Source organism: Bubalus kerabau, chromosome 3 (genome assembly GCF_029407905.1).
Source record: "Bubalus kerabau isolate K-KA32 ecotype Philippines breed swamp buffalo chromosome 3, PCC_UOA_SB_1v2, whole genome shotgun sequence".
Classification (NCBI taxonomy): domain Eukaryota; kingdom Metazoa; phylum Chordata; class Mammalia; order Artiodactyla; family Bovidae; genus Bubalus; species Bubalus kerabau.
This window is the reverse complement of record NC_073626.1, coordinates 152,519,126-152,533,708: the sequence shown is the minus strand read 5'-3', so window position 1 is coordinate 152,533,708 and position 14,583 is coordinate 152,519,126. Positions and strand designations below refer to the sequence as shown.

The window sequence follows — 14,583 nt, the reverse complement described above, 5'->3', positions numbered from 1 at the left end:
ATCAGACAATATGGATCAGCCTCTGATTGCCTTCAAATACTTTTCTCTGTGTTACACAAGACATTTTTTAAGCTTAATTTATTATATATGTATGGAAATCTTTGGTCAGTATGTGATTTTAGCTATATATTTGAAAGAATCTGGGCATGACATACTGGTCCAGGGGTTAAGAGCCTGCCTGCCAATGCAGGGGACGTGGATTTGATCTCTGAAAGGGAAACTAAGAGCCCATATGCTATGGAGCAACTAAGCCAGTGCACCACAACTACTGAAGCTCACGCAGCTTGGAGCCCGTGTGCCAGAACTAAGAATCTGTGCCCTGCAACAAAAGATCTCGCGTGACACGACGAAGATTCTGCATGTTGCAACTAAGGCCTAAGGCAGCCACATAAATATTAAAAAAGAAAGGCTGCAGATCAAAGGTAGTATATAACCATGTAACAAGAGAATGAATTTTTAATGAGATTTATAAGCAAGGGATGGGAGGAGGAAAAAAAAGAGAAATGAACAGCTTAAACTTCATTATTTTTAATATTAATTTGCTCATACCCTATAGGGCTTTGTGTGGAAAAAAGAATAAAAAAAGATATAATCCTGGTACCAAGCCCTGTTTCATCGAGAAATGAACAGATTTTGAGGATCAGTGTAAAGATAAATGAATAAATAAATGCAAGAATACCACTGTCTTCTCTTTCAACAGTATTTTATTTAAAAGTTCACAATTAGAGCACTTGTAATAACACAAAAACTTTAAAAGTGACAAAGGCTGCCCTGTAGGAAAGATTTTTCTTGTATGGAGAAGGAACAAGGACTTTGTGCCTAAAATGTACAAAACTTAACATTGCATCAGGGGACTCAGTAGATCAACAGACTCTGTACTCGAACATAATTTCCAAGTTATTCCAAAGTGGGCAGAAAGGAGGAGGGTGGCAGAGATGGCATAAATCTGAAGATTTCACTTGGCTCAGGTTAAAAATCCAAAGAGAAACAAGAACAAAACCTCAGTGGTATCTACCATCTGCTGACATACTACAAAACACCAAATTGCAAACCAGTATCCTTTAAATAAATCCATACTTTAAAGACCTCTGCCTCACTTCTCAATTTCAGCTCTGTGGGAGGGGATGTGATATTCCTGTATAAGCCAGAGAGAATGATTATTGAAAAGCAACAATATACAGACATCACGATGGAGGAGTTCTTAAATTAAATCCATATTTCATTTGAACCATTTTTAGAGTATTCTGCCTTGTTATGTGAAAGTATCCTGAGTATGGCAGATGCTGTTTAAAAACGACAATAGTGTCTGTAAAGGATATATAGAAAGAGTTCAGAAGACAGAGCAGCAATTTTTTCTACCTTGATCATCATTAATCAGCACTATACAATGTTAGCTGCAAAGAAGCACGTAGATAAACTTGGCCCACCAAAAATAAGGCATTAATAAGTGAAGGCTCTCATGAAGAACAGTTACTTAGGGAGGCCTCTCTAAGTAAAATTTTTAAAAGGTGACTGACAACAATTTAATTGTGAAAGAAAAGAATATTAAGGCACACCTAAGTATACTGAAATAAAGTTTGGTATCAATATTTGTCTCTAGAAAAGAAAGCTGCAAATCAGTTCCTTTAGATAAAAAGTGGCTTAGGTTGATTTAAGAATGGAGACAGCGTGTCTCTATTTCTCTATAGTTCTTTCCCAGCACTGTACTGCCTGTAGTGGAAGAGACTCTTGGAGTCCACATTGCGAGCTTTCTTCACAGCTTCAGCAAAAAGTTTGGTCACCTGAAAATATGAGGGTAGGAATCTTAGCAACACATGAAATGAAAGTGAATGTTCAATGAAGCAGGAGCAAAAAGTCACAGTTTCTGTTCCTGATTTTCAAAGGGGTATGGGATGAAAGACACAAACATTTTTATTTAATGGGGACTTTCTCCAGTATCTCAGACCTCAACATGAATAAGCTTATTCCCCCCACCATTCACAGAAACTAAAACTGACTCAGGGAGAAAAAAATACAATGGCCAGAAATTTATAGGGGTCTTGACAAACAGTTCTCCAAGTGATAAATTTGTTGGATCATGTTCAAGTAGAAGAGAACATGCCTTCGTAATCATTTCCTGTGGACTGGACAAGTGCTTGTACTGTATCTGCGTTTTCAATTACCATTAACCTGTTGCTTTTATGCGGTGCCTTTCATTTAGACACAATAGAATAAAATTGCATATCTTTATTACGTGCCATACCACACTTTTTATTTAGAGGATATCTGTATGTGTAATGAGAGAACCATGGTTATCCATGGCTTCTGGTTATCTCAACTCCTTGATCACCAACTGTCTCAGGCCATGACCTACCATAATAGACCATTAATTTAGATTCTATTTAGAAATTCTTCTGCTTTCTGAAAGTTACAAGAAAGAGAGAAGAGAGATGTGTACTCTCAAGAGAGGCACAGAAATAAAGACTCTTGTGTGGACTATGTTTGAGGAAAAGAACATACCTGGAAATTAGTGAGGAGAGCAATTCCACTGTCAACAGCTGTCCTCCGAATCACATAATTATCGTGGACAAATTTAGTGTTGTTATTGGGGAGGTTAATCACCAGGTCAATGCTGCCATCTCTAATCAATCTGGAGAAATAAACAAATACAAGCTTGCAGGTGATGATGTATATTTTATAATTCGTTTTCAAACTACTAACGTAAATTAGTCTCAAAATCATTCAAGTCAATGGCATACTGAATTGACTGACTCCTGCCCTCCTTTATTCCTAAGTAGATTTTCAAACTATACATATTTGGGGGCTATAATATTTTTATTGTGTTCTTGAAAGAATGCTGTTGAATGTCTAATTAATCAAATGGAAATTTGTTTTATCTTTAAAATGCTACTGATAGCAAGAATTGGTAATTTGAGAGACAGTTACTTATTTTACAAGGAGGTGGTTCTTCCAGCATTGAAGGCCACTCCCCTCCCCACCCCTCACACCCACTTCAGATCAACTTTACTTCACTGCCTGCTTCCTAGTGTCTCAGCTGATGTTATGAAATACAGGCTGCCTGATTTTGAATTAAACCACTTCACATTCTGTTGCTGGGCTGCGATAAACCTTAGGAGATATTTAAATGTCAAAAGCAGAAAGCAGAACTAATTCTTGTTTAACAAAGCCCTAAGAAGGGCCTCTGGGCTTCCCTTGTGGCTCAGTAGTAAAGAACCTCCTGCCAATGCAGGAGACACAAGACACGCAGGTTTGATCCCTGGGTTGGGAAGATCCCCTGGAAAAGGAAGTAGCAACCCACTCCAAAATTCTTGGCTGGAAAATCCCATTGGACAGAGGAGCCTGGTGGGCTACAGTCCATGGGGTCACAAAGAGTCAGACGCAACTGATTTACTAGACAATGACAACAAAGAAAGGCTTCTAGCATCATTGGAATAATTTGCCTTCTTTTATTAATTTGATAATGATTTGTAGGTTACTTTCTCAAGAGCCCTAACAGATAGTATATCATATACTGTTTGTTAGTTAGGACTTAGCCATCCAGTAGGCTGTAACATCCTGGAGCAACTGAGAATTCTCTCCTATGTACCTACACCACATAGTTCTGTATGTGTTAATGTGTCAGTGTTTCTGAAGGTTCAGGCAGTGTGCTGAAATAAATGTCTTACAAAACCTAATGAGGAAATAGCCTAAGGCATAATAACCAACCTGATCAAAGAATGGCAAATCAGGTAATCTAATAGGTGACATTATCATATCTCTCCCCATGGTGCCCTTCAAGTAGCAAGTTCTCAATAAATTGACTGTTTCATTGATGCACAACCTCAGTGAAATGCAGCTGGTTAATCTTACACTTGATATACACATATATACACAATGCAAGTTGACATAAAATGCAAAGCACTGCATTACTTTCTTTAGGCCCATGATTCTCATCACTGAGATCTTGGTTGCTGTCCGTCAAAGGGATGGACATTTACTTGGAAATAGTTGGAAGATGCTACATATCTCCATGTACATATACGGCATTATGTGTTTTACAATAACAGCAAAGTTCATGAGAAGGAAGCTTTACTATCATGCACAAATTTCCTCATTTTAAGTTGGTTAACTGAAAAGATTTTTAGAAGACTTGCAATAGGGTAAGGTGATATATTTATATCATGCGTGTGTACATACTCAGTTGCTCAGTCACGTCTGACTTTTTGTGACCCCATGGTCTGTAGCCCACCAGGCTCCTCTGTCCATGGGATTTTCCAGGCAAGAATACCAGATTGGCTTGCCGTTTCCTCTTCCAAGGGATCTTCCTGACCCAGGGATAGAACAAGTGTCTCTACGGCCTCTTGCACTGGCAGGTGGATTCTTTGCCACTGAGCCACCTGGCAAACCTCATATTTATATCATACTAGTTCCCAAAGCTAATTCTCCATCTATTTTGTTATCTCAGAATAACCTGCCCAGTTCTTACTTTCTGATGGGCGAGAGGCTGGGATTCTGTCCTTCTTGAGATGGCCATGCCACTGGGGTAGCAGGTACATTGTTGGCATTGAGCCAGTCTGATGTGGCTTCTGTGGCAAAGAGCTGCATTTAAATTTTTTTAAAAAGTCAGTTACTGTATCAGGAAAAAGCTTTCATGAAGCAAAGGGACCCATTAGGACATTTGAGTCATTTAAAACATAGAGCAGGAAAAAATGGTGAATATGAGATGCAAAATGATGTCAGAAATAGAGATTAATACAGAATCTAGAGTAATAGACATTTTAAATATTTTTAAAATATTTGCAATAAGAAAAAAATTAATAACCTCAACTGTAACTGCTTTTGTAGGAGAGAAAAAGAAAGAGTTATTGGTGACTGAAAATTCAGTTATCAGACCAATAAAGCCTCATGACCACAGGCCCACCCTGAGCCTTGGGACTCATTCTGTTTTACAGAACCAGGCTTTGTGTGCAGATATTCATGGCAAAGAAGTTTCGCCTGTAACTGTTGGAAACTATGACTTCATATGGAAACAGGAAAAGGGAAAATATATGGAAATGCATTGAAAGTTTATCCCAGTTCTGTGTTAGGAAAACTCTCTAGGTTTTTATCCAGCAAATTTAGTAAGTTTGTGAATTGTGCTAAAACTTAAAACTAGTCTTTCTAATTAGTTTAGTTCATTGAAGCTTTAAAATTATAAAGTTAGTCATAGTTTTCATATGGAGAAGTCACATCTTGCATGATTTTATTCCCCAATATTCTTTAATATTCTTTTTTGTGAATAGATTGCTTACAGAAAGCAATTAAGAAAAATAATATCACATACCTTGAAGCCTTCATTGTGTAATTGTTCAGCCACACCAAGGAATTGTGGACGGAATGATTGCTGAAATTAAAGGAATTTAACAAAATTCACTTTCTAAATACACGTTATTAACTAGCAATGCAATACAGCATTCTGTTATGTCATAAAAGGAAATTCCATGTGTTGCCTGGTGCTTTATATTCAAAGATGACAAGTTTCATCCTCTTAGAGTGATTATAAACTCTTACTTATTTTCTCATATAGATGAAATTCCATCCACATTGTCTTGCTTTCTACTGTCTTACTTTTTACACCTCAAATTCCTTTACTCATTGCTTAATCTATTGAGTGTCTGAGTATAGAGTCAGATTTACCCCTGGATTTACTTCTGGATGGATCATTTTCCTGGTTAGAGAGAATTTAAAGTCATCTCTCTTAGGTGCTCAATGCCATATCAGCCTCTTTGGATGTTCTGCCTTTCAACCTGTTCTAATTGCTGAATTCTAAGTTTGGACTGCACTTCAATTCCTAGGCCTTGACCTAGCAATTCATGCAAAGTTCCCTACAAGTCAATCATTTGGAACTCAGTTGGGCATTTACTGTAAAGCAAAGAGCAAAAGAATGGACTCTGGAGTCACTAAGCTGCATTTCACTCTGTCTTTATCATGCATTTGTATGAAAAGTTAATGTCTTTGAGCCTCCATTTCCTCATTTATAAAACAGTGACTCCGATATTAGTGTATCTACTTCGTGATGGTCCACAATAAATTGTGTGACCTTGACCAACTTACTTAATCTCTCTGTGATGAATAGGAATAATAGTACAGAGGATGAGATGGCTGGATGGCACCATCAACTCAATGGACATGAGTCTGAGTAAACTCTTGGAGATGGTGAAGGACAGGGAAGCCCAGCATACTGCAGTCCACGGGGTTACAAAGAGTCAGACACAACTGAGCGACTGAACAACAAAATGTCAGCGGGTCCCTGTGAGTATTCAATGAGTGACGTCCACCATAAGTGTTAGTACAGTGATCATGCTCGATTACTCAGTTGTGTCCAATTCTTTGCAACCCCATGGAATGTAGCCCTCTACGCTTCTCTGTCCATGGGATTCTCCAGGCAAGAACATTGGAGCAGACTGCCATTTCCTCCGTGGGACGGGGACCTTCCCAACTCACAGATCGATCAAACCCGCATTTCCTGCATTGGCGGATGGATTATCTACCACTGAGCCACCTGGGAAGCTGCCAATTTAGCACAATTGCTGGCTCATTAATAGTTATAATTAAATATTATTATTAAAAGAATTGTTTTTTCAGCCTCACAGAGGCTATATTCCTGTCCCTGCACTCTAGCTCTGAAGCCTGGGTTCCTCTACTGGCTGTCACACTTAGAACACAAACCAGTATCATCCTCATATATGTTTTCCTTCCTACCAGGCTCCTTAATATTCAATCTTGCCATTCAGATATTTTCTTAGAATTGTGTGCTCTTCTGAAAACCCCAGCTGGACCCATTCAATTTCTGGGTCCTGCCTTTCCTGGACTGCCTGTCACCATCAGGGTTCCTTAATTCTGAACACACTTCCTTCCTGTGACCAAAAGCACATATTTGCAATACAGTGATCAGGGTGGAAGAAAACAAGCTCAGTAGCCTACCCAATCGTCAACTTCTGACCTTGACCCCATTAACATGAATGTCTGAGTAATCGAGCTAAACAAATATGCAAAATTGTACAGTGTTAAAAACATATCCATTCTGCTTCAAATGAGAAATTTTCACATTTTTTGAACTATTTACAAAAGTTTGTAAACAGATGATATAATTTGGTTACTTTAGGAAATATTTTATAATCTATTAGAAATTATATTAGTAATGGTTGAGAAAAGTCATGGATATGATCTTATTTCAGTTTCAGAGAAACTAAGAATTGTGATAAAACATCCAGATCCTTGCACAATTTTGATAATGTTCAGCCCACAAAACTTCCTAATACTTACTTGTAGAGGCTTTTTGAGAAAAGATCTAAATCCTAGGTAGAGACCCCAAGACTATGCTCAAATATAAAATTCTTTCAGAATCTGGCCCTCTCAATCCCAGAACTGCAATTTTATGAGAAGAAACTATTGGCAAATAGAAAAGATAAATGCAACAGGATGAATCTCAGCTAAAGCAGGCTCAGGGGTTATTCATGACAGCCTTCTAGAACACAAATTGTAACCATGCCCAAGGCAGTAGCTTTTCATTCCCACTTAGGACCCAACAGGAAGAAATGGGCTTAGATGCAAGAAGTTCATGGCTAGATATAAAATTAAATAAGTATAAAATCAGAGAGTAATTCAAGACATTAAGGTAATTTAATGAGTTTTGTGGCAGTCTCTTTAAGAATAGATTAAGCAGAAGATTAGGACAATCTTTTACTCATTTAATTCTGCTTAGAAAGCAAGGGACTGAATTAAATGGCATTTTAGGTTTTCTTGGTGTTTTAGATTTCTTGAAATATAGCAAATACATGTGAAATATTCTAAATAAACCTCTGAATTTCATCAAGCACACCTAAAATGGAACATTACCTTGTGAACCTCTGCTAAACACACAACAAACATAAGGAAGCATCAAAGCACACGGGAAGCTCACCATAAAGGTAACCCATAGTTTTTGATCTGTTGATACATTAATCAGGTACTAATCTCAATCTCTTACATTTCCTCCTAGCAAAAAGTCACTAATAATATACGGCCATGTGATAACATAACATTGCATCGATTTTCTAAAATACCATTTCACAGGTATAATAGTTCTCAAGATGTGGCCTCCAGAGAATCAACATTGCCTGGGAATTGGCTTAAATTATGAAAACTTGGACCTTACCTCTAGATCTATAGAATTAGGAACTCTGGGAGTGGGTCCCAGGGATCTGCAGTTTAACAAACCCTCCAGTGATTCTGGTGTGGGTTTACATTTAGGAATAGGAAGGAAGAGGGGATAAGAGGACTACCCTTCATTCATTTTGTAATTCAAGGTGAAGATGCATTAACCTTGGCCAAAGACACTATGAAAAAGGTTGAGGGAGGAGTACTAGACTATAATTTTTTTTTTCTTTGCCATTTTAAAGTAAAATAAATCAGCAAGTCCTCTAAGTCCTGCAGACACCAGTCAGAACCTCATTATGGAGCTGTTTCAGTGCTGTCCCCCAAGTGGAAAAGATAAATATTCGACATGACAGTATTGGCAGTTTCCAGCCAGGGAACTACTCTGCCTTCTGGTCTGGGGTGTTGGCTTTCATAGTCACATTATAAACTTCTATCAAACATGTATTGAACACTTGTGACACATAAAATAGCCTCTCTACAAAAAGAAATTACAGCTGTCAGCTTGCATCTGAGTAGCCCCAGATTTAATAGCTGAATGAAAATACCTGGGTAAGAAACCATTTGTTACTAAAGGTGAAAAGTGCAAGCTGATTTATTTCCTGGAAAACATTTGTAAGAAAGAAAGTCCTTTAAAAGTGAAAAAAAATATATATATATATATATATTTCCTCCAATTATCATTTCACATTAATCCAAATTCTGGCTACAGAACCAAAAGCCAAGTTAAGATGGTGTGATGTCTGTGGACTCTACAGGGATGTCAGGATTGACAACTCTATGGTTGTTCATAATGATTCTGTATAGAAGATAAAAGGTTATTCATGTCACTTGGAGTTGTCTTTTTCAAATAAAATGCTTGCTTTGTGTTTCTGAGCCATGCTGAAGCACAGATGTCAGGATGGGGGCTCTCTACGAGCATCACTGAATAGCCCAATCAGAGGGCGAAAAACAGGAAGGGCTCTTGATCTGCTCTAGAGTAAATCATTTATTGTTGAAGAGTGTTCCAGAAAACTTCAAGACAAGGCAGATTGCCCACTCATAGAAACTAAATAAATCCTGATGGGATGAAAAGAGGCTGGAAATATTGCAAGAAAAGCAAAGATGATTTTGTTGCCACATAAACCTACATTATGCCTTTCTTATATTAGGATCTTTGCTTTAAAAGGCTCTTGGTAGACACACAGTGCCTATAATAGTTAAGTTAACAAGAATCCTTTGATAAAACCCGAATCTTGATTTTTCCCCCTAAATCCCAGTTATGCGAGATTGATGTTATCAAAATATTTCAAATTTCCCAGGTAATTTGACCATAGGATTAATAGTGAATGGACAGAAACAGTCTATGTGCATAAAGGAGTAGGATAAGAAAGAGAAGAGAAAGAAAAATTAGGAAAATTAATATAACCAACAAGAGTGTATATACACTCACATGCACATACACACACACAATCTATTTATTAAATGTTGAAAAGTGGTTGATACTTGCTAGTGATAAACTGCTACTTAAAATATGTGTTAAAAAACCAGCAATAAAAAAAATATTTCCTGTATCACAGTCACTTTTGCCTTTCCTCCATAGTTCTCTTTTCCCCCTAGTTTTCTCTTGCAACCTGTTGTGAAAAATCAGAGTTAAGGTTTCTTCAATTAAGTCCTTTACTCATAGCAGCAGCTGCCTCAGGAAGGGGTGATGAAGAGAAAAGAAGGTTTTTTGAATTAGTTTATATGAATTCTTCTGGCTAAGTGAAATCGTGTTAAGATGATTTTTTTTTATTTTATTTTATTTAACTTTACAATATTGTATTGGTTTTGCCATATATCAAAATGAATCTGCCACAGGTATACATGTGTTCCCCATCCTGAACCCTCCTCCCTCCTCCCTCCTCCCTCCCTATACCATCCTTCTGGGTCATCCCAGTGCACCAGCCCCAAGCATCCAGTATCGTGCATCGAACCTGGACTGGCGACTCATTTCATATATGATATTATACATATTTCAATGCCATTCTCCCAAATCATCCCACCTTCTCCCTCTCCCACAGAGTCCATAAGACTGTTCTATATTCAGTGTCTCTTTTGCTGTCTCATATACAGGGTTATTGTTACCATCTTTCTAAATTCCATATATATGCATTAGTATACTGTACTGGTGTTTTTCTTTCTGGCTTACTTCACTCTGTATAATAGGCTCCAGGTTCATCCACCTCATTAGAACTGATTCAAATGTATTCTTTTTAATGGCTGAGTAATACTCCATTGTGTATATGTACCACAGCTTTCTTATCCATTCAACTGCTGATGGACATCTAGGTTGCGTCCATGTCCTGGCTATTATAAACAGTGCTGTAATGAACACTGGGGTACACGTGTCTCTTTCAATTCTGGTTTCCTTGGTGTGTATGCCCAGCAGTGGGATTGCTGGATCATAAGGCAGTTCTATTTCCAGTTTTTTAAGGAATCTATACACTGTTCTCCATAGTGGCTGTACTAGTTTGCATTCCCACCAACAGTGGAAGAGGGTTCCCCTTTCTCCACACCCTCTCCAGCATTTATTATTTGTAGACTTTTGGATCGCAGCCATTCTGACTGGTGTGAAATGGCACCCCACAGTGGTTTTGATTTGCATTTCTCTGATAATGAGTGATGTTGAGCATCTTTTCATGTGTTTGTTAGCCATCTGTATGTCTTCTTTGGAGAAATGTCTATTTAGTTCTTTGGCCCATTTTTTGATTGGGTCATTTATTTTTCTGGAGTTGAGCTGTAGGAGTTGCTTGTATATTTTTGAGATTAGTTGTTTGTCTGTTGCTTCATTTGCTATTATCTTCTCCCATTCTGAAGGCTGTCTTTTCACCTTGCTAATAGTTTCCTTTGTTGTGCAGAAGCTTTTAAGTTTAATTAGGTCCCATTTGTTTATTTTTGCTTTTATTTCCAATATTCTGGGAGGTGGGTCATAGAGGATCCTGCTGTGATGTATGTCAGAGAGTGTTTTGCCTATGTTCTCCTCTAGGAGTTTTATAGTTTCTGATCTTACGTTTAGATCTTTAATCCATTTTGAGTTTATTTTTGTGTATGGTGTTAGAAAGTGCTCTAGTTTCATTCTTTTACAAGTGGTTGACCAGTTTTCCCAGCACCACTTGTTAAAGAGATTGTCTTTAATCCATTGTATATTCTTGCCATAGATTCTAATTACTTTATTCATAGTTGCTATGAGGTTTTGGTTTATCCCATTCTAACTAAGATGCCCAGTGAGTTAGCTATCTCTGATTAGCACATTCTATCGTATTGTTCAGTCAAATTTATGACTATACATTTGAAAAAAATCACTACAAGTTAAAATCTTCCATATAGTAATGAAGAGATTATACACTGAGTATTGATGATGGCAGCTTTTCTTTGCTTCCCATATAAAGTAGGTTAGAAAATGGTTCCTACCTATCTCTAGAGATTTAGAATCTTGATGATTAATTTTACCACAGCTGCAAGTATTTTATTAAATATCAGTTTATTAAATATTTCCTAGAATATACTTTTAAGCTCTGTAATTAAAATATGTATATATTTAAATTCCTAATATTATGCACGCATGCACAGAAACAAAGTTCTTTGCAAAAATTCATGTAGCTGATAGAACATTGATTTCTTTAAAAAAGAATAAACTGAAAGGTAGAACATTGCTTTTAGAAGTCTCTTTTCCCTATGAACTTCCTTCTTTCCCTACAAAGCAAAAATTCTGTTCACTATTGCCAAAATCATACTAGTACTTCATAGGGATCAAATTAATTTTTGCTTTATATTTCCCTGCAGCACTGGAACCAAACAAGGCACAATTTTATACATCACTGCCTTCTTAAAGTGGTATTTTAAAATGTTAGCACTATTATGATTAGTTGTGAGGACAGGGACTAAGGGCATGGTCTCCTCTGAATGCCCCCAGGTCTCACATTAAACTTTAAGCCATAACTGGAAGCTGGACAAATACTCTCACACTTGTGACTTAATAATACTTAATACCCATTATAATGTGATGAGTCTCTCATATGGTGTGATGTGTCTCTAAACTGCCATTAAGCTTCACAATGGCAAGTCATCTTGTTAGCCTCTGTTCTAACTGTTCTCCATCGCCCTTCTGGCACCTTTATGAAGCAAAATCCCAAGTTACTCTTTGCAGAAACTTCTCCAAAGCCACCCATCCAGTCTCCAGAGTCTAGTTTGCTGATACTAAGGCACCCTAATGCAACAGCATCTATAATAACAACCCATTACTTGAAAATACCTGGTATTATTCTAATTATAATTTTATTGACCTGTACAGAACCGTGCAGGGTTTGAACTGATTGAAAGAATGGCAGGGGTGGTATATCAGACCATCTATTGTTTTTATAGGCCCAGGGATTGCTAACCTCCAATGAAAGTGAAAGATCAGTTGAGAAACATCTAGTATTTTTTAGAAACTTTATAAACAAATAGTTTGTATATTCTTGCAATAATTATTCCAAAGAGTAATGAGTTTCCTGGCTCCCATTTTGCCCTAAGATTTACAGTTGACTTGCAATAATAAACCAGTGATGTCTTTTTCATCGTATGAAGATATTCACTTACAGTTACTACACCCTGCTTTGACTTAGAAGGTTTACGAGGTAATAATATTTCAAGAACTTCCACAGTACACTGTGGGATGGGCTGACTTTCTTAAGCCCATTAGGCCACCGCCCTTTAAGAACTTTCAGTCAGTCATGGAGAACTTTTAATTATGTTAAGAAAATTTCCAGATAATGCCCATGTCTTCTTCAACTCTGAATCTTTGATATTTAGTAGAAATTGAAATGTGAACGAGTAAAGGAAAGAACAGAGGTTTGGAGGGGGTAATATTCGTTTCAGTTTGGGATATGTTGGTTTTGAGACATCCAGATGGAGGTATCCAGCAAACTGCTGGAAACAGGGGACGGCTGAGGATAAAGACTTAAAGATGATAGTTTGAAATGGGAGAGTGGATGGACATGAATGAGCTGGCAAAGGGGAAAGTCAAAAGAAAATGCTAGACACAGTCATAGAAAGAAGCTGTGAGACCAACTTAACGGAAAGCTTATATTCAGAGGCCAAGGAGACAGTACTAAGAGTAAGCTATGTAGAAAAGATGTAACCAAGGGAAAGAACGGAGTCCTTTTAAAGGTACCCTGAATCCCATTCAGAATAAACATCCTTCACTAGAGCTTTTTTTCTTTCTTTTTTTTTTGTTTATTCACTTATTTGTATTGGCTGCTACAACAGAAAAAGGCAAAAAGTCAAGGAACATACAGAGAAAAAAATGTCCATTATTGCTCAAATTTGCTGGCTTTTTAGTGGAATTTAAAAAATATTTCCCCTCTTCTCTAGCACCATGAAGGTCACTTCCCCCACCAGCTCCCAGCACGTGTCCACAGTCATGCACACAAGCACACACTACCCACCTGAATTCCAATCAGGATGCCTTTCTGGGGTAGCTTAAATCCTGTGGAAAGCATTGCCTTTAGGAAAGCTGTATGAATACCTTCACCAAAGCAAGCCACCTGTTTAGAAGAAATGAAAAAAAATAAAGTAAAAGGAAGCAAATGACAGTCACCCAACCCTACCAAAAAAGAACCACAAATGAAGTCATAGATTCCTATGCTAGATTTTATTGAGTTGCCCAAAGACCACTCAGTCTGAATCTAGGGATTAAAAGTCTGGCTAGGGCAGATGTATCTTATGTTTTTAATTAAACATAATGAATGAATAAGCAATTCTTTCTCCATCCAACAACACTCCATGGAGCAACATAACTGGATTCTACTGTGAGATATTTGGATACAAATTACAGCTTCTGGCCCATAATATGGTGAGCTGCCAAATGTTAATACGACTTAATGTTTAAATAATAGTATATGTATGTATACTATGCAACAGTGCATGAATTCATGGGTCAGTAGCACAAATGCATAACTGCTAATCAATTGGTTAGGAGTTATTTCATACACATGGGAAAGCCTTCTGAAAAATTCAGTAAATCTGTGAAAATCTCAAAGGAACTTCTTCATTATTATTGCCTTCATAAAATGAGGCAATATACCTTGCTATCAGTTCTTAATACTACAGCCCAAAGTTAAAAAAAAAAAATCCAAATTAATATAGTGTTGGGATATACAGAGCCTTCCTGTAGGGTAATAGCACTACAATATAACTACAAGTTGATTAGCTACCCTAACTATAGAATAAGGGGTTAATCTGAGCATGATGGAAGTAAGCCTTGCCATGTCATCATTATTTGACAAAGGTACAGAATCACCATTAGAGTAAATAACACTGACAGCTAAATTCATTCTTTAAGCAAGTGACTCCTTTACTGTCAAAGGAAAGTTCTCATGACTATGATTTTCAGTGGACCACTAGGACCTGCTGCTTTTTACAGCACAG

The 14,583-nt window shown here is 37.3% G+C and overlaps 1 protein-coding gene across 1 annotated transcript in view; it reads right to left on the bottom strand.

The window, feature by feature from the left end:
* Positions 1–686: 686 nt before the first annotated feature.
* CPS1 (carbamoyl-phosphate synthase 1) overlaps positions 687–14,583 on the bottom strand; it is a 121,896-nt gene continuing 107,999 nt past the window's right edge. Inside the window, exons 33-37 of the mRNA XM_055574458.1 lie at positions 13,602–13,700; positions 5,303–5,362; positions 4,466–4,578; positions 2,500–2,629; positions 687–1,781 (exon numbers count right to left, since the gene is read on the bottom strand). Coding sequence (XP_055430433.1) covers positions 1,683–1,781; positions 2,500–2,629; positions 4,466–4,578; positions 5,303–5,362; positions 13,602–13,700 — 501 coding nt within the window. The 3' untranslated portion in view covers positions 687–1,682. The remainder of the gene's footprint in view (positions 1,782–2,499; positions 2,630–4,465; positions 4,579–5,302; positions 5,363–13,601; positions 13,701–14,583) is intronic.